Genomic DNA, 20,870 nt, shown 5'->3' with positions numbered 1-20,870 from the left:
TAGACTTTAGACTTGACGTAGCCCCACAAAAAATAGTCTAAAGGCGTTAAATCGCATGATCTTGGTGGCCAACTTACGGGTCCATTTCTTGAGATGAATTGTTCTCCGAAGTTTTCCCTCAAAATGGCCATAGAATCGCGAGCTGTGTGGCATGTAGCGCCATCTTGTTGAAACCACATGTCAACCAAGTTCAGTTCTTCCATTTTTGGCAACAAAAAGTTTGTTAGCATCGAACGATAGCGATCGCCATTCACCGTAACGTTGCGTCCAACAGCATCTTTGAGAAAATACGGTCCAATGATTCCACCAGCGTACAAACCACACCAAACAGTGCATTTTTCGGGATGCATGGGCAGTTCTTGAACGGCTTCTGGTTGCTCTTCACCCCAAATGCGGCAATTTTGCTTATTTACGTAGCCATTCAACCAGAAATGAGCCTCATCGCTGAACAAAATTTGTCGATAAACACATTTCGAACCGAACACTGATTTTGGTAATAAAATTCAATGATTTGCAAGCGTTGCTCGTTAGTAAGTCTATTCATGATGAAATGTCAAAGCATACTGAGCATCTTTCTCTTTGACACCATGTCTGAAATCCCACGTGATCTGTCAAATACTAATGCATGAAAATCCTAACCTCAAAAAAATCACCCGTTATAAATGATCAGTATGTTGAACTGAGTCGATTTAACCATGTCCGTCTGTCTGTCTGTCCGTCCATCCTTCAGTTTTTAAGATATCGTTTTGAAATTTTGCAGATGTTATTTTCTCTTCAAGAAGCTGCTCGTCTTGTATGGAAAATTTTCGCATTTGACGTGGTATCTTCACGAAATTTAGGTAATAATAAGATAATAATATAATCTCCGAAGAAATTGTTCAGATCGGTTAACTATATAACCTTAATATTTCTAGCAAACAACCCAGCTAAAAAGAATTAATAAAATATTTTCTTTTTTTACTTACTTTTTCTTACGTCTTTCGATTTGCTTAAACACATAGTTACTAAAAGAAATGCACCTGTGAAGGGTATATTAGCTTCGGTACAGCCGAAGTTAACGTTTTTTCTTGTTAATAATAATAATAGTATTTTCACGCTGCTCTCAATATGTTCTGATCCAACCAGTTATTTCAACTTATATTTAATTAAGTAGCGCAGCACTCTTTCAAGTCTTTCAACTCATTCATAAAAATACGAGTTTATGAAAGTTCAACAAAAAAAAAAAACATGGCTTACAACGAACCAGTTGACAAAACGTGATTTAGTTTATAAATATAAAATTAAAATAAAAAAATGCCACGGCATAAATTCTAGTAACTGGCTGGCGAGTTGTATTCGAAAGTGACGAAATCCAATTAAGGTTAATTTTTCTAACATGTTTCTTGTTTACCCAATCGCAGAGTGTTGACCGCAAATCGAAGTGGAAATTGGGAAACAAGAAAAAAAAAATAAAAAATACCTTTTAAAGTGCGTACGTATTTAACCAAAATAAATATAAAAATAAAAAAATAAATAAATAAATAAAATAAACACGACACGTGCGTTAGTCACGATTGTGCAATAAAAGAGCAACAGCAATTCTATACAGCAGCGGTTATGAAACGTGAGACTTTAAATGAAACGGGGACAAAAGGTAAAGAGGCACGCGTTCTTGCTGCATTCGAAAGCAATAAAAATACAAATGTGACCACGTCGCGTCTACGTAACACACCGCAAGCCAGCAAATTAAAATATTCTCAAGAAAATTAGAACTCAAAACTTAACTTAGAACGATTGCACAAAGTTATTGTGCAAAGTTTTCAATATTTCTGGAGAAAATCGAGAAAATATGATGCAATTTACAAAAGCAATTATCACGTCAGTGGAAACAGTAGTATGAGCGTTCGTTTGACACTTTATACCCCCCTTTAATTTATTGGTTTTGTTTATACTTGCGGTTTTAGGGCTGAGTGCAAAATTAATGTTTTTCCATATTTTTTTAATTACCTGGAAATAGAAAAAATATTAAATTAATAAAACATTGCACAGTAGAATTAAAAAAAATAGTGGTTAGAAATAATTAAACATATAAAAAAACAACCGTAGAACACACTTTTGGCTTTTTAGAAGCACATTAAAAATTTCTAAGTTGAGCTTCTTCGAAATGTTGTCGTTATAATACACTTTCTCGTCCGATTCTAAAAGTCTACATAATCTGCATGTAGGTGAGTTTATATCTTCCAATAACACTCCTCATAAATTCCTAAAACTTATACTTCCTATGTATGTAACAACATCGTGATTCGGCAAACACGAGTAAATTGTATCTCGAACATCTGTGCAAAATTTCATCACGATCGGTTGAGTAGTTTTAGAGAACATTAGACAACAGACTTTGAAAACACGGTGCCGAGAAAAAAGCGTAGAAAGTTTTGGTTAACAATAATACCTGACTTGAAGCGCACACCTTCCAAAGGCTGTATCTCCGAAACTATTATTCGGATCAACTTGAAAATTTAGGATAATATTCTTGAGATGTTGTACAGCATACAATATTTTAAAACATTATATGAATGAACATTTATAAGACCTTTTACAAGCGACAGACAAAAAATTGACAACTCAGATCGAGAGTATGAGAGAAGAGTTCGAAAATCCTAAGTAGGCACTGTAAGCTAAGTTGTAACTATTTCTTGAAGAGTTGAGGGTTTGAAAATTGACCAAAAATATTTTTTAAGACAAGATCAATACTGCCTCCGATTTGAATATATATAGGAACGTAGAGCCCTTCATCTGTCGGTAAATGTCACAATTGAGAGAATAAGCAGGGCTTGATTATTAATTTATTTAAACTCAAAGATTTCGTAAATTAATTTTAATTCTTGTACATCAAAGCTATACAAAAGCAGAGGTTTCGAGAACTTGGTATACTATGTAAGAGTATTTTTTCAACGTCTGCTCGTTTTTTGTCGACTGTTGTTCGAAATAATGAATTGAGCGTGCACGAAAACACGTCTTAAAATGAGTGCAACATTAAAGAAATGCGAAGTTTCTTCGATTACGCTTCAATGCAGGCGCTAAAAGGCGTTCAATGTACGCATGCGCTTCGTGTTTATGAAAAATGCCATAAAATGGGTTATTTACTCCAGTATTAATTAATTTGAAAAATCTAAAGTCACGTTTTGAGTCAATCTAAAATTGAATTTGGCTGAAAATATGAGGATGCAATGCCTAGTGAAAAGAAAAAATTCTGCATGCGCTTAAAAAAATTTTTAGGCAATGGTTTATAAATCGTAAAAAAATATTCAACGAAAATTCGTTATTCTGAATCGAAAGAAATTTGATGAATTCTTAATATTTCTAACAAAATAATATTATTTTTTGATATTACTAAAATAAAATAAAATTCGAATAATTTGTTAAATCAAAAATAATTATTTTTAATTTAAATAAAATTTAATCATTTGTCACTTAACATTTGGCTTTTGAGTAAATCTTACTTGCAGTTCGAATCCATCAATTAAAATTCATTTCAGTTTCATATACAGTCATGTGAAAAATAATAGGGGCACTTGCTTGAAAATAGGTAAAAAATTATCAAAAATATAACATGCAATTGTTTGCTAGGATGTCAGTGAAGTAAAGAACCGTTATCAAAGAAAAAATGTTGATAATTTTGTGAAGTAAGATCGTTTTTTGAGTGTGCGAAATAATAGGGACATGTGTCATGTGTCCCTATTATTTGTTACATGACTGTATGTACTATATGAGTTGTATCTCAATACTTGACGACATTGCCTGACAGCAGACAAACAGGTTTAGTAATTATGCAATTACGCGCTTGAATTCCTTTGTGCATATAATTACAAATGGAAAGTCAATAAGCGTAAAACTTACTACATATTTCAAATTACAAAACAAACAGCAATGTTAATGAACAAGATAATTCGCGCGGCAAATGAAGTAGAAGATAATGCTGGAGTTAATCAGTGGGCACGGGGAGATAAATATAAATATCTCGAACAGTATGAGTACAGACTCGTTTCTTCCAAAAATATATATTTTTCTTTCCCGGAGCGAAAATAGAACACAATTGTCCAATAATAACTACTTTGCATGCAACTACTTCTTTTTTAGAGAAATTTCTTCATTATTCCTATAACAACTCCACACTTCCAAACACAGTCCTCCATAACACTTATCTATGTCAAGCTTCATTTGCCGTGACACTGAAATGTGCGATAATTTTCAAATAATTACAACTAATTTCAACGTAAATTATTTCGGGTGCTTCGAATGGCGTAACGAAAATAAAACGGCAATCGGGTTGACTGTGACTACATATGGCCGCCGACGGCCAAGTTCATGGGCCTTGACCTTTTTTGGGTGCAAGCGACAAGCAACCGACTACTAACTGTTGTGATAATGCAAAGACACTTAATTTAAAGCTAGTTAAAACGGCACTACCGAATACAACAACAACGAGAGTCGTAAATAATAAACAATAATGACACAACCAGATGACGCGTGAGTGACTATGGCGAGCGGCATTAGTCAACGTAAACTAGTGCCACCACCACCCGCACAGACGAGTGACTAACTCTAATAGAAACATATGTACATACGAGTATATACGGAGCCACAAAACTGATTGCCGGCTGCTTGGAAAGGCACGTTCGCCCGAAGTCGCTTTATCTATTACGCACTCAAAGCTCGGCTTTTAAATTATATGCATTTGACTTTTGCTGGCAATCAAAGGGGCACCACTTCACAGTGGTTGTTGACAGTGGACGCGAGCATTGGATTTTCCCCCCCGACTCTTTCATTTTTTATGGTACTATCGCTACTCTTGTATTTACATAGTTACACTCGTAAACATATTTTTAAAGACAGTTGAACTGCCATTGGCCTAATGAGTGTGTTTTAATAAATAAATATGAATTTATGAAGAAAAGTCAACCAAATTATGAAGGGTGATTTTGATTGCTTAATTTCACGTGTGATTTGCTGAGAAAAGTCGACTGCCACGCAAAGCTTAATGCGTGTGTTACATAAATTCTAATCAAGTCTATGGACTAAATGCATATTTCCGCATTCTTTATAAAAAAAAGTGAGTGGAAAAAATATTATAAAATTGTTATGAGAAAGCGCATGCAACTGTGTAAATACGTCGCCCAGCATAAAGGGGGAACGAAGGTAGTTAATGTGTGTAAAGCGGTGAAAAAAGAGGCTTGGTCATTTTATTGCAGTGTCCGAAATAAACTGACAGAAGATTATAAATAAAAACTGGGGTCGGGAATTGCAGTGGAAAAATTATATAAATAATCACAAGGGCTACTCAATTGATGAGAAGATTTCCATTTCAATATTTTATGCATTTTTTGCTTGCTTAAACACACCCATTTGCATTTACATGTCATTGAACTCATCCTAAATGTAGGCAACGGCTTATTTTTAGTATGCAAAGTAATGTATTAATATTATTAATAGCATAAAATTAGGCGCAATGTTTAATTAAGTAAAATTGCACACCTTACAAGACAGTATCGACTCTTTTTAATGATTTAATGTTGTTTTTGTTATGAAAATAGAAGAATTGGTTAATTAATTTGAGAAATATAGAGTTATATGTAGGGTTTCTGACGTGGGAATAGAATGATATAAGAACTTGTCTGCTGTGCTGTGAATAGTGCTTAGAGTTATCAAACCACAACTAAAAGTTTAAACTGATAAGAAAACGTTCTCTGACAAATGCCTTGGAGGGTCAAAGGTCAAGTTTACATATTTAGAAAAAATATTGAAAATAAAGGTGTATTTTTGGAAGAGCCTTCGAGTTCAGGAAGTGATCCTCTCTGAGCATTTGAAGATTCAACATTTCTTAATATAAAATCAGTTCTATAGAATATTCAGTTTTCCATATTTTTTTGGTTTGAGTAATGATGGCTAACTTCCAAAGTATATACTGAACCACCCTCATACCCATTTTGTAACCAACAAAATACACAAAAGCGTTAACAAAAAAAATGCGCACCCCAATTCTGCACTAAAAATAAACTGCATTAAAGACCAAAAATAAATTTATTGAACACTTTATTGGTTTCACCTTTACAACAGCAAATTATGTAGAAACACACACGCATGCGCATAATAAATTGCGTCAAATAAACCACCAGCAGGGTAATTGGTGCAAGTAATAGTTAATAAAAGTCATTCAAAATGCATTCAATCGTCATGACGACCACATTTCCTTTACATAATAATGAGTTTGTTTACCTATTACCCTTAAAAGTTTTCTTAGTTACCGGGTGTAAAATAAAAAAAAAAAAAACATTTTTTGTTTGAAATCAGCTTCGATTGGTTTTTGACACGCAAATGTGCTTAATTGTCATTTCGTGCAATGTGTTTTGCGGCCGATCGTACGACTGACTAGACCGACTCACCTAGATGGATGGCCGACTGGCCGATCAACTATGGTCAACCACGGCATTTCGGTGGGGTGTCATGGCGCACTGCATTCGCCAAATGTAATTACTCGTGTAAGACAGCAGTTTTGTTGCGGCATATGTTTGTATGCACTCGTGAGTATTACATGTAATAAAAACAACATTTGAGGGACAGCGGTGTGTCATGCCGGAAACGATTTAATATTTGTTTCCTCAACGCAAAAATGGTGGAATGAATTGCATTTTTTCGATAAGATATCTAGGAATAGGTTAGCAAATATTACAGTTAAATAAGAGTGTTACTATTATGGCCTGGTTTAGATAAGAGTTAGTGTAGAAGTGATTCATAATCATATCTACGATCTGATGAGGAGGTTCCATATACTCTAGAGATCATACAAATGTCACTAATCTATAAGCTATTTTCTAGAGATGACGGTATTATTTTTCATCGGTGATAAGAACTTACTTACTCTCTTCGTATGCTCTATCTGTCGTTTTATACTAAAAGTAGTTGCAAATCATCAACCCACAAATCGATTTACCGATTGCCAGTATGACTATGGTAGTTTGCCGCTTAGAACTCTGGATATATTAAAATATATATATAAATTACTCAAACCCTTTCATTGATCCGCTGTTACGCACATTCCTTGGAAAAACAGTATCTTTACGACTCAGTCACCTCTATATCACTGCCTAACCAGCGTTTTTCCGCAGTATGCCATGAATCATATAAAAAACAGCTGCGTAAAAAGAAATACAAAAACAAAAACAACAACAACAGCGGCTTAAAACTGCCACTGAATCACACAAGACTCTTTGGCATAAAGCTAAAAGCAAATACAATAAAATTTATACAGAAAGAAACATATAAACTTGGGTACATAAGTATTGCATTGAGCACATGAGAGTATGCCTGTAAATGGTAAGATCGCTGCTTATCGCTCGATACCTTATTTGAGGTGCGGATATGTCATTTTCAAATTGAATGCGAACGCGCATTTATTGTTACATGTCGGGATATGATGACGCACAGAGGCGTTGTTGCAACGAACAAAATTTACAAAAAATGAAAGGTGAAGTAAATGATATAAACAAAAATAAAGAAAATATTAAAATTAAAAAATGATAAAATAAAATTTAAAAAAATATATACAATTATAAAAAAATATATACAATTATAAAAAAATTAAAATTTATAAAAAAATAAAAAGTTATAAAAAATAAAAATTTATAAAAAAATAAAAATTTATAATAAAAAAAAATCGATCAAAAAAAATTATAAATAAAAAAATATAAAAAAATTAAATATATAATTTAAAAAATATATAGTAAAAATGTTTAATCAAAATAAAAGTTAAAAAATTAAATACATGTATATAAATAAAAAAATGTAAATAAACAATACATAAAAAGAAGAAATAAAACAGAGAAGAATTTTTTAATAAAGAAAAAAATTTTTTAATTTAAAAATAAATTAAATAATTCAAAAAAATTATAATAACAATAAAAAATTAAAATGTATCAAAAAATAAAAATTATAAAAAAATAAAAAAAAAATTATAAATAAAATATATATAAAAAAAAATTAAAAAATATAAAAAAAATTAAATATATAATTCAAAAAATTTTTAGTAAAAAATATTTAATCAAAATAAAAATTGAATATATGTATGTATATAAATAAAATAAATTAGAAAATAAACAATACATAAAAATAAGAAATAAAAAAAGAGAAGAAATTTGTTTTAATAAAAAAAAATAAATATTTTATTTTAAAAATAAATTAAATAATTCAAAAAAAATTATACTAGCGATAAAAAATTAAAATGTATCAAAAAATTAAAATAATAAAATAAATAAATAAAAAAAATTAGAAAATAAACAATACATAAAAAAAGAAATAAAAAAGAGAAAAAATAGAAATACAATTTTTTTTTAATAAAGAAATATTTTAATTAAAAAATAAAATAAACAAATTAAAAAAAAATTAAAATAATACTAAATAAATTAAATATAAAATTGATAAGTAAAAATTAAATATTTTATATAATAAAATAATAAAAAAGAAGGAATAATTAAAGAAAAATAAATAATAATTTATTTTATAAATAAAACAAGTAAACAAAATATAAAATAAATATAGTGAAAATAAAGTAATATAATACAATTTTTGAAATAAAAAAACACAAAAGAATTTAATTTCATCTCATTTTTTTTTAATGTTTTTTATTTATTTTTTTTTATTAAAAAAATATTTTTTTATTTATTTTTTTTTTTTATTTTTTTTTAATAAAATAATTTAAGTACATTTTTTATAACTTTAAAAAGAAAATATTTAAACAATTTTTTTTTATTTAAAAACATTAACTTAAGTAAACGCTTTAAGGCGGTAGTAGAGCCACTAAAACGCTTTATTGGAAATAAGTAAAAATAGAAAGAAGAAATAAGAGTCTATGTACTCATATATGAGTAAGTATGTAACGTAATGTATATAAATACATACAACAACTCACATGATTATTTATTTTACGGTTTCATATGTAAATGCCAATACGACGAACACTACTGTTGTTATAGCAACTCGTCGCCATAACAAATATTTACGTAGCACAAGGCGCATAAAAATAAGAATAAAACTGCACGGAAACAACCTGTATAGATGTCTGCCTGTGTACAGGGTTTTGCGAAAAGTATACCCCTTTACGCGAAGTTCCAGTTGAAAATGCAACGAAATAAGTGACTACGATAGTAATTGCCTAGTTAATGGAGAAAATTACTATAAGCAACTACAAAAAGTCATTCAGGCATAGCAAGGAGGGTTGCGGCAAAAATATGTATGTATATAAAAAAATCACAAAAACAAAAAAAGTTAAAGTTAACAGGCACAATAGCGCTGATAAGCGCGCGACTCGTATCAGTCTGCATAAATCGATAAGCCACTTGGCGTTAAGTCGGCTACTTTTTGGACTGCAATTGCAAAATGTTTATAAATGCATTGAATAATTTGTGATACAATGAATTAGGTCATTTACCCAATTCGTGGGGTTTTTTATTATTTTATTTTTATCTAACATACATTATTACTTAATTGGGTCACGATAAGAGTAAACGTGGTAAACAAATAAAAATATTATTATGAAATTGTATGTGGTAATACCTCATAAAAATACAATATTATATCACCAGTATAGAATATAAAATTAGATTATGTTAAATTTCAGTTTAAATATTATTTATAAAATCATTTTCATGCCCTTCATTAGCAAAAACATGAATATTTACGTTATACGTAGTATAACAAAGTAATTAGCTAACACAATTAAGGAGTTGTTAATTGAATTATAGTGTTTAGTATTCAAATGAACTCAAGTTAGCTGAGTAAATGAGACTTCAATGATTTTAAGATCAATTTCTTGACAATTAGGTACTAATTGGGCAATTTGTTAATTACTTCATTATATGGTAAATTGAGAACAATTTAGATTTCAATTATTTTACAACTAGTAAATAAGACTTTAGTGATTTTAAGATAAATTTTATGTTAATTAAGCACTAATTGCTTCATAACATAGCATCTGAAATCTATATCTGAATTTAGGAGCAATAGTGATTTGAAGTCTAACTTCTTGTCAATTGAATATTAATTGCACAATTAATTAATTGCTTCATTATATGGTAAAATGAGAAGAATTTCGATTAAACTATTCGATAGCTGATAAATGAGGCTTTGGTAATTGGAAGATTAATTTTTTGGCAATTAAGTACTAATTGAACAATTAGTTGATTGCTTCATTATATGCTAAATTTAATCTAAATTTAAGAGCAGTAGTGATTTGAAGACTAATTTCTTTTCAATTAAGTATTAATTTAATTCACATTTCTATTAAGCATCCAATTAGAAGTTTATTTATTTATCTATGGTATTATTAAAGTTAAATTGCGTCGATAGTCAATTAAAATTTTTTATTATTCACAATAAATATATTGTTCAAGAAAATGAGATAGAAAGTAGCTTGAAAATATATCTACGTGTATTAAATTGAATTTAATAACATTTGAGCAATTTTTAGTAGAATTTAAAATAAATAAGTTTTACCAAAAATAGAGAACAACATTCTGTCTACAGAAAAAAGGTAAAACGTTCGTTCAAGATTTCAATTTGTTAAGCTTCTGAAAACGAAGCATAAAAAGACGAAGTTGGACACAATGATAATACAAATATAGTTTTAAATAAAATTAAAAATGTTGGATAATTATTATCGAGATTTATCCCATAAAACAAATATAGTCATGTTCGATCTTATTTTGGGATTAGTGATATGTATTCTTATATTTTCTAAAAGTCAAAAATTTTCAAAATATCTACTTCCACTTAGAAAAATAACATTTCATGAGCGCTGATTTTTAATCCATTAAACATTATTCGTTTTATCAACGTACTTCCACAAGAGTTTATTACACTAATAATTCATAATTCATGAATGATGCAATCTCAATCATAAATCTTGTAAGTACACACGAAACAATAAAATCCCAACAAACAATGCTCTTCCATAATCACTTTTAAACATTTTTTGATGTATCATCAAACAAGCAAAGAAAAGAAAAAAGTGGAAACGAAATAAAAAGCTCGTCAGTTAAAAGACTTAACCCACACCTAGAACACGCGTAGACAAAAGCATAAAAAAAGGCGCATTAAAAAATTAAACGCCATTGATCATATCAATGTCAAGTGTCACTTAAACACACACAGCTCTACATACAAACATATCGATATCACCGTTACATTTGTTTGTACAAATGTATTTTCAATTTTAATCCTAAAACGCAATTAATTTGATGCATTAGAATTCACGCTTACATAAGCGCACAGTCAGCCTACAAACACTCAACGCCAACAACAACTACAACTCAAACGTTTACAACAACAAAATGCCAGTTAAATTGTTAATACGTTTTGCTATGCAGTCAGTGTCACTTCAATTGGCACACCTTCGTAAATGTCAGCGTTATTTTGGTGGCTCAGAAGGCGTTTGGGGCGGGAGTACAACAGGTAAAAATCTGAAAATCATGGAAGAACGAATGAACGAATGAACGAAAAGTCGCGATTCGTAAATCCGTGAGCGGTTGCCAGCAACATTGAAAGTAGTATAAGTATGTGCATTGAAGGTGTTTGTATACTTGTTAGAGGATAAATATTTACAGAAGCAAAAAAAATGCGCCAAACGCTACAGGGTGGCAGCACTAAATTAAAAAAAAAAAAATTATTTAATTGTAAATTTTGTAAAGTGAAATTTTAAATTAAAACAAATTAAAAGTTTCGAAGTTTCAAAATTTTTAAAATCGAATTCGAGTATTGAAATTCGAAGATTTTTTGAAAATATTTAGAAAAAAATTGTTTATGTGGAATCTTTCCAGAAACCAATATGAAGCAAATCTTGAAGAAAATAAATTTATATGACACCTTAAGAGATAGCTATTGACTATTTATTTTTTATTTCGGAAAAATGTTGTTAAATGAGATAAACTTTCAAAAATGGAATTGAAAAATTTTACAGAGATATTTGAATGTAAAAATTTTTTAACTTAACTTTATTTACATTTTTTAAATTTCGAATTTCAGTATTTATTTTCGAAATTGAAAACTTTTTTTTTGTACTTTGTGATGAGTATTCAATCATTCATTTGCAAAACTTATATTCTTTCGAAACTAAGTATATTTTAATAATGTATTTCAAACTTTTGAATTTCGAATGTCGAAAAAATAATTTTTATCTTCGAAACTTATATTTTTTTTCCTGAAAGCACATGCTGGATCAAAAAAATAAAATATGAAAAAAAAGTATTTTCGAAAATTGTTTAAGATTTTCGAACAACCCTGTTATTGTTGCTGTTTTTGATTTTTTTGGGTAAAAATCAATTGCAAAGCTTGTTTATTAAATCTCAGTTTACCAGCAGAAAACTTTTTTCGAACAACTACCAATTTATTAATTATACAAGCAAACATACAAAAATCTGTCTGTACAGCATGTTTTTTAATTATTTTTTTTTTAAATATAATTTTATACTTTATATAAATACAGCAAGTGAATACAGAAATTCCACAATGAATGCCCAGAACTGGTTTTGTATGCACGAAACAAAAACAACATATAATTATTAAGCCAACTTTACAACCGCTGCCGCAGTAAATTATAAACAAATACAAGCAAACATATGTATGTATTTATGTTCAATATAAACAAGACAACTTAATATTTGTGATTGCAAGAATTCGCAATGCCACACACAGATTTGAATGTATGTATATAGGTCCATATGTACATATGTATGCCTGTGTGCTTTAAAGCTCAGCTTAGCCATGAAACAACCGCCTCCAATCGACTACTTGTCTATATAATCCAGTAAAAGAGCGAACTACCTACATGCATACACAGCTTAAGACTAAAGACTCATGAGTTTGGTGCTGGCCATTCAATCGGAAAAGTCAATATTAGTATATATGTATGTATTAGCTATGTATAATATATTTAACAAATTAACAAAAGGTGAGAATTGTCGGTACTTGAAATGTATGCAGACATTGTTTGTTAATAGTAATCGCCCACCTGTGCGGCCGAGACTTAGAGCTGATGGTGTTGTCTAGATAGGAATTGTTTGAACAGTTGAATAACTCAAAATACAACAGCAAAATTAAAAGATTATGTAACTAAAGTTAAAAAAATTGTCAAAATTAAAAATATTAATTTTGGTACGGACAATTTATTAATTGACTCAATTAAGATTTCTGATTGTTCATTAATTGAGCATATTAGTATAGATTACTGTGTCAATCAAAAATTGCATATAAATAAAATTGCGTAAATTAAAAAATTGATATAATACAGTAATTGAGTCAATTAAGAATTTTGAAGAATTTATATTGAGTCAATTAGCATAATTAGGAGTATAAACATAGAAAATTGCTTAATAAAGTATTTTAGACAGTATCTAAATCGAGTCAATTAGCTAATTTAATTAGAATTAGCGTATAAAATTTCACATTAAATTAATAAATTTTCCATATAATTCTTAATGTAGACAATTTGTTAAATGACTCAATTCAGAGTTTCATATAATCCATTAATTGAGTCAATTAACAAAAATACGCCAAATAAATATTAATACAGAAAATTTAGTAAGTGATTAAATAAAGTGTTCCAGACAGCCACTAAATTGAGTCAATTAACTAATTTTGCTTATATTAAAATTGGTAAAGTGGCAAATTGGTAAATTGAGACTGAATTAACCATCAGAAACGCTTATAAGGTTTGTTTGACATTCATAAAAAATATTTCAAGTGCATTATTGCTAATTAGGCGTATTCTCCAATGCAAAATACTGAAAATACCAGCTAATATTTACATTTTTAAAATAGTAGAAAGCAACAACGCGCAGTTAAAGCGCTTATCTAAGTTGTGCGCGCACAAACATTTTATTTATGTGTTTAATAGCTTTATTTGACATTTAATTTTTTTTCTACACGCTTTATATTTAGTCGCTTATCGCGCCAACCGGCCAGCTAGCCAGCCAGCTGCACTTACTAAAGTCGACGCCTCCAATTATTAAGTGGATTTCGAAATAGCAAAATGTAAATAAATTAATTTTTTATTATTGTGGCATTTGTTGTATTTATTGAGTTGTACTTGTTTAAAAGAATGAGGACACTCAGTGTTGTCTGTCGGTAGGTATGGCCTTCATTACAATGGAATTTCGTAAATTCATGTAAATTGTTTATTGCAGAGAGATAATGAAAAAAAAGATTAAAAAATAAAATAAAAAAACAAAATTTAATTGGAATGCATTTGATTAGTGTGGTCAGTTCGATTAGCTTTAATTATCACCATGAAATTAGTTTGCTCTGTTTTAATTGTCTCTATTTTCATATGTATTATTGTAACGGAATTTAAAATACAAGAATTAATGAAATTTATCAACTAAATTATCGAGGGTCATAAAATTGAATTTTTTTCGGATTTAAATTACAAATTAAAAAAAAAATAGATAAATATGTAAGCATACAAAATACTGGTTTATATCCTTATTATGTAACATTACGTTTAGTTGAAAAATATTACTTTTCCAATGGAATAAAATATATTTTGAGTAATCGGTAACAACCTTTTCGCACTGCTAAGTTAATTTAATCTAATGTAGAGCTGTAATCGAGCAAAGGCCGGTTAATTGATCAATTAACTGCTGTGTGAAAAGACTATAGGGTCGCAATATAATATTAAACTTTTCTACTTCGATAAATTGAAAAAAATTTACTCAAAATTCCTCAAATTAGCATTAAAAAGACAGCAAGGGTTTTCAAGAGTTCTTAAGAATCTTTCGAAAACATTTTGATTCCAATTTCCGCCAAATATGAAGTCTCGGCTACACTCTCTACAATATGAAACTACTAGCTATGAAACCACTAAAATTTGCTGAATTCTAATTTTTATTATGTACTTATTTTTCTCATTTTATTTAAAAAAATCACGACGACGCCTTCACACATTCAGGAGAAAAATGAAAAATATTCGCAAACTCAATGACATTTGAAACTGCAAGAAAAAAGAGAAATAGAATATGCCAAACGAATGCACGAGCAACGCCCACTTGCATAGATCACCGGCACATAGCGGACCACAGAGGACGTGGGAAATTGCAAGCTCAGCTCAGTAGTTTGCAACGCGTTCGTTTGCCGAGCAAAACTTGAGACACTTACTTGCAAATGGCAAATATTTTAAAATGCAAAACCAAAGCCAAGTGGAGAATAGAAGTAAAGCAGAAGAAGACTGGCAGCACAGCACAAGCAGGAAATTTATATGCAAAAAGAAAAAAAGGAGAAAAAAAATTCAAAAAACAAAGCGGGAAATGAGTACAATGTAGAATATAGATATTATAAGTTTCATGTTGATATGCAATTTAATGGCGGCAGCGAAGACCAACAAGTGCCATGAGACAGAAAAGAAAAATATTTATTTAAAAAAATGTCGCTGCAGCTGTGATTTCTACAAAGTCACTCAAGTAGCCGTTCGCTGCAAGTAATCTGCAGTGCGCAGTGTTGCATGCACAGCAATTCTTGTGCTGTACCCGGAGTAGCTTAGCTTAAAGACAATTGTTTTAGCTACTTTTATTGTTTGGCATTTATTTTAATTTATTTTTTTTTTGTTTTTTTTTTTTTTCATCTCTTTGCATGCATCAAATTGCAAATTTGCACGGAAGTGCGCGCAGCGTTGACAGTTAATTTTAATGATGCACGAAATTCAGAACGCACGTGGTGAGTGAAACGTTAAAGCTTGGATGAAAGCAGATGAAAGTAAGCCAAGCAAGTGATATTGTTGAGCGCATCTTTCACACTGTCTTTTGACAAGACAGTTAAATATTGCTGACATTTTTACTAGCAAAAAAAAAAGATATTATATGTTAATAAATACAGTGGTGAGCAAAATATATGCAATGCAAGTGGAGTGTGAAGGTCTCAAGCAATTAATTACAACTCTAAAAAAATATATCCAAACTCCCTACTTGACTTTTTTCTTGCTTTTAATGAAATTACAACAACAACTAGCGGTATTTAGAACTGAACTGAACTGAATTTTTTGAAAAATTTGAAGATCACTATTATCGATGTTAAAGCACACAGGAGCTGCTGTAATGAATAATAAAATCGACTTTTAATTAAAAAATTAGATATATATTTTTTAATATTATATTTATCTGGTCAATTGTTATCAGTTTCGGTCGAAAAGTTTTTAGGTCAAATAAATATTTAAGCCGCGCGAATAGAGCAATATAGTCTTTATATGGTGTCCAAATACCAACCGAAGCATACTTCTCGAATTGTAAAAGGAAGGCAAATAAAAATTCAACACGTTTATACATATATTTTTGGTGAATATAAAAAATGTTTAGCATGAAATAAAATTTTGGAAAAAATTATAAAAATCGGGTTTAATATTATTTATTATACAAATATTTTTATTAATTTTTTTTTTTTAATTTTTAAATAATTTTTTTTCATTAAAATCGGTTTTAGTAAATAAATGTTTTTATTAATTTTTTTTTAATATTTAAAAATTATTATTATTATTTTTATAATTTTTTTTTTGATAAAAATCATTTTTTGTAAAATATTTTTATTAATTTTAAAAATATTAAAATTAATAACTAATATTAAAAAAAATATTTAAAAATTATTATATTTGTTTTTAATATTTAATAATTATTATTATTTTTTTTTTTATAATTCTTTTTGATAAAAATCGGTTTTAGTAAAAACAAATATTTTTATTAATTTTTTTTTTAATTTTTAAATAAATTTTTGCATGAAAAACGGTTTTAGTAAAAAATATTTTTATTTTTTTTTTAATATTTAAAAATTATTATTATTTTTTTTTTAATAATTCTTTTTGATAAAAATCGGTTTTAGAAATAAATATTTTTATTAATTTTTTTTAAATAAAAATCGGTTTTAGTAAAAAAATATTTTTATTAAGTATTTTTTTTTTAATTTTTAAAAAATTTTATTTTTTTTTTTTAATTTTTTTGATAAAAATAAATTAAATTTTAAAGTCAAAGTAAAGTTTCTTTTCAACAACACTGTACGTATTAACTATACGTTAGTATGAGAAAAATTAAGCATGGTTGCACAATTGACATAGTTTTTTAGCGTTTCATTGCATGTCTTGCATTTCTCTCGCTCCATAAAAACCGAGAAAAGACCAAAATTTCACACGGAAATTTCATTTTGTTTGTTGCAGCGTAAGCGCGATATGAAATCATCAGATAAATAGTAAAAGACTGCTTAAAAAGTTAAAAAAAAAACAACAACAATTTATGTGAACTATGTGTTGGATATAATTAACTACTTTCAATCTCCAAAGTGGTTAATTAATTTATAGTTTGTGATGTTATGGCACAATGGAAAACCGATGAGTGCAAATCTGGGATGGGAAAGGCTATATACAGCGGAATTTTAAGTCAAGAGACAATATAAATTGTTTATAGTTAGTGATTAGCGGCAGCAAGGCAATATATAGAGTCTATAAAAATCAAGAAATCTTTTTGAAAATGTCATATACAACAATAAGTAACTAGATTCATAATTTCTTCCACCTTTGTACTGAAAACCTTGCTTTACACCTTTATATGAAAATCTTATCCGATTCTTCTCCTTCCAAAAATACATGCCCAAGCCTTATCCAATACCAAACATTTTTAGAATTTCTAATTTAAAATTTCTCTCCGCACACAAATCGCTTTGCGGCGATCAGTAAACGCCCCTTAGTCATACACAACACAAACAAAAATCACTTTAAATTCGCTTCAAATGCTTGTAACCTGTAAGTTGTGGAACGGAAATATCTAAAAAAAACCTAAATTAATTACAACATGCAACAACAACAAATTAATAATGCATTTTTATATACATTATGAGGCTTAAATAGCGATAATGTTTGTGGAGAAGAATTCCATTGTGATGTAGGTGAGCCAAGTGCAAGGCGATAAGCGCACGCCTGCATGTGTGTACAGTGGCGCAGAGATAAAATGCAGCGAGTAGAAAAAATTTTGAAAAAAGTAAGGAGTAATATATATAAAAATACACAAAAAATATAAAATAATATAAAGAAAAAATATAAATAACAAGAAAATAAAAATAAAAAAATCAACAATATTCAATATCAGAAGAAAATTATATTTTTATTTAAGAATTCTTTAGTTGATCATTCTTCCATAAATCTAGTTTAAGTTTAAAAATAACAAATTTGTGAAAAAAGCAATAAGTATCAATTTTTCATTAAGCTGCTTATTTATTGCACACCGCTGTATAAAAAAATACACAAATGTTCACGTGCAATCATGTACCATCAGCAACACAGCCACTCATAAGGTAACAGCATCAAAGCGCAAAATGCGGAACCAAAGGCTTAATAAAGCCGCAACCGACACCAACGCCACCACCGACGCCAACAACCATACACAACAACAACAATAGTAACACAACACATACCAATCGATACGTCATACATTTATTGATGGTCGGCTCTTACCAAAAAATGGTAAAAAGAGCATAAAGCCTGTCTAAATTAGCCTATCTTGAACCTTTCAAAATGAGTGATCATGACGGCAAAGTTCAGCACAATTTTTGGGTGTGCCCTCGAAACTGATTAGGAAGTGTATACACTGTGGTATGCGGCAGACAGTGGAGATAAGAACATACACAAGATATGGCTTAAATGCAATCAGGCAGTTGAGAGTGATGACTTCCTGCTTTCTTACTGTGGTGTTTGTTCGTCTGCGCCTTGAAACCTCCTCTTCTCTCACATATTGAAGTAGGAGTTAAGGTGTTGGTAAACCTAAAGTGGTTGAAAATATGCAGCATCACGCATATAGACAACAAATTAAGTTCAAGTTGTTATGGAAGAGGCTTTAGAATACATTACAATCGAATTCTATTATTTTTCTAAGCAAATTAAGTGCATTTGATTGGTTTTACTACAACAATTTTGAACAAATTTCTACCTGCTTTTCCCCCGTTGTAAACATGCGTTCTTTCAAATTTTCTTGGGTTCTACATGTTTTCTTGATTAATTATTTGGCTTTTATCGCAACACGTTAGACACATCTATCCTAGCTGACTGCCTGGCGTCGTGTTGAACAAGTGTTGGGCATCTTTTGTTACCAGAAAAAGGTACGTGTAGAAGGAAACTATATGTTTGTACATTTGTATGGTAAGTGAAATGCACCCCCTTCTTGTGACCAACCTAAAGTAGGGTCATCAAAATTGTAATTAAAAATAAGCATATAAAAGTATAAAAGAAAATAATACCACAAAAATTTCCATTTATTTTGAAAATATTTTCCTTTAACCGAGGTCACTGGAGTTCACCTGTTTATATTTGCTTATTGCATTTTTGGCCCTGACACATAGTTTCACTTATTATATAGGCTTTCTGTATACATAGTTGGAGAATAATTTTTTTATCAGCACTTGCGTGTTTACAACACCAATATTTAAGCAATTTTAATAACTCGATTTTATCACTAACCAAATAAGAGTTGGCTCTTCCGTTTTCTTTATGAGAGTTATTTTGTCGTTGGAAAACTAAAACGCTTACATTACGAGTTAAGAAAACATATGTCTATCTACAGAGTAAAATAGTAGTTTCCTTTACTTTGTAATTTTATCTCGTAAAGATAAAGATAATGGTGTTTGAAGATTACACCGATAACGGAAAGTGAAACCAACAGTGTGTTGATTGTGTGTTAACAAAATAGGTTGGAAACAATTTTCCAGAAAAAATAAAAATAAATTCTTAGAATTGTATCAAGAAGGGGCTCACGTAAATATAAAATAATTCACATACAATTTCAGCTCACAACATCATAGTTTATAACTCTTTATCACGATCATCAATGGAAATCGCTGAGGATCGCAAAAGTTAGAACATCAGATTCTTAATAATATGTCCTAATTATTATTATCAACTACTGATTTTTTAATTTAAACATTTAAAACACTTGCTTAAATAATATAACAAATACACTGAAACATTAATCCACACATGTCAATTAGTGTAGATCTTATTAATTTTCTCAACACACAAATCTAATTCAGATCCATGGCCCTTTAAATTTTTCTGCTTTTATATATAGCCTGCATTCCCTTTCAATAACTCACCTTTCCTGCTGCTTTCTTATAACGCCTGGTCGCCTCGTTGATAAGATCCTTTACCAGCAAATCGCCATTGCCACATGGCACAACAATGCGGATGGCACCAAAACAAACGGTGACCTTCATTTTTGACAAATTTTTATGTTTTCTTAACACAAACAACTTTTCGTTAAACTCTTTACAAACACTTATTATTTGTTAACAAATAATTTTCACTTTTTAGTACACAACACTAAGTTATATTTATTGTATTAATTAGACGCACATTATTTGCATTTGGCAGTAATTCATTGATTGGAAATTGGAAGCTATTAAATAAAATAAAATATTATATACATATAATGACATTAAAAAAGAAAATATTAAATGCACTAATACTTTATGAAAATTGGAATCGCAATGTGAAATAATAGGCGCATGCCAAGCGATCGTCGTATCGCATAAAAGTTATTATAAACAAAAACAATGCAATTGTACAGCATTTATTGTGTAGTCGTTGATGTGTGCTGCTATTCTCAAGAGGGACAATGACAAGCTATGGAGTCACCCTCCAATTGCCAACTATAAATGCACTAGCAAAGGCGCCTATAGTGATCCTTGAATTACATACATAGGCACATGTACATCGGATATTTATGTATGTATATTTTTGGTGGATGTAGATTTTGTGGTGGCTTCCACATAAATAGTGTGCAGCTGCGCTTTACCGACACAAAAATACGTTACACAAACAACAA

General features: G+C 29.6%; 1 protein-coding gene across 7 annotated transcripts in view; it reads right to left on the bottom strand.

Annotated features, from left to right (window-relative positions):
- LOC105209931 (partitioning defective 3 homolog) overlaps positions 1-20,870 on the bottom strand; it is a 128,786-nt gene that overhangs the window by 106,713 nt on the left and 1,203 nt on the right. For 5 of the 7 annotated variants that reach the window (XM_054232460.1, XM_054232461.1, XM_054232462.1 and 2 more), the window contains exon 1: positions 20,140-20,277. Coding sequence is in view for 2 of the 7 variants with exons in the window: in XM_029038886.2 (XP_028894719.2) it covers positions 20,140-20,259 (120 nt within the window). In the remaining 5 variants the exon portion in view is untranslated. Of the gene's footprint in view, positions 1-20,139; positions 20,442-20,870 lie in introns of those variants that run through there. The other 2 variants (XM_029038886.2, XM_029038888.2) reach the window with 1 other exon arrangement.

This window comes from Zeugodacus cucurbitae, chromosome 5 (genome assembly GCF_028554725.1).
Source record: "Zeugodacus cucurbitae isolate PBARC_wt_2022May chromosome 5, idZeuCucr1.2, whole genome shotgun sequence".
Taxonomy (NCBI): Eukaryota; Metazoa; Arthropoda; class Insecta; order Diptera; family Tephritidae; genus Zeugodacus; species Zeugodacus cucurbitae.
This window is presented reverse-complemented; position numbering and strand designations above follow the sequence as displayed.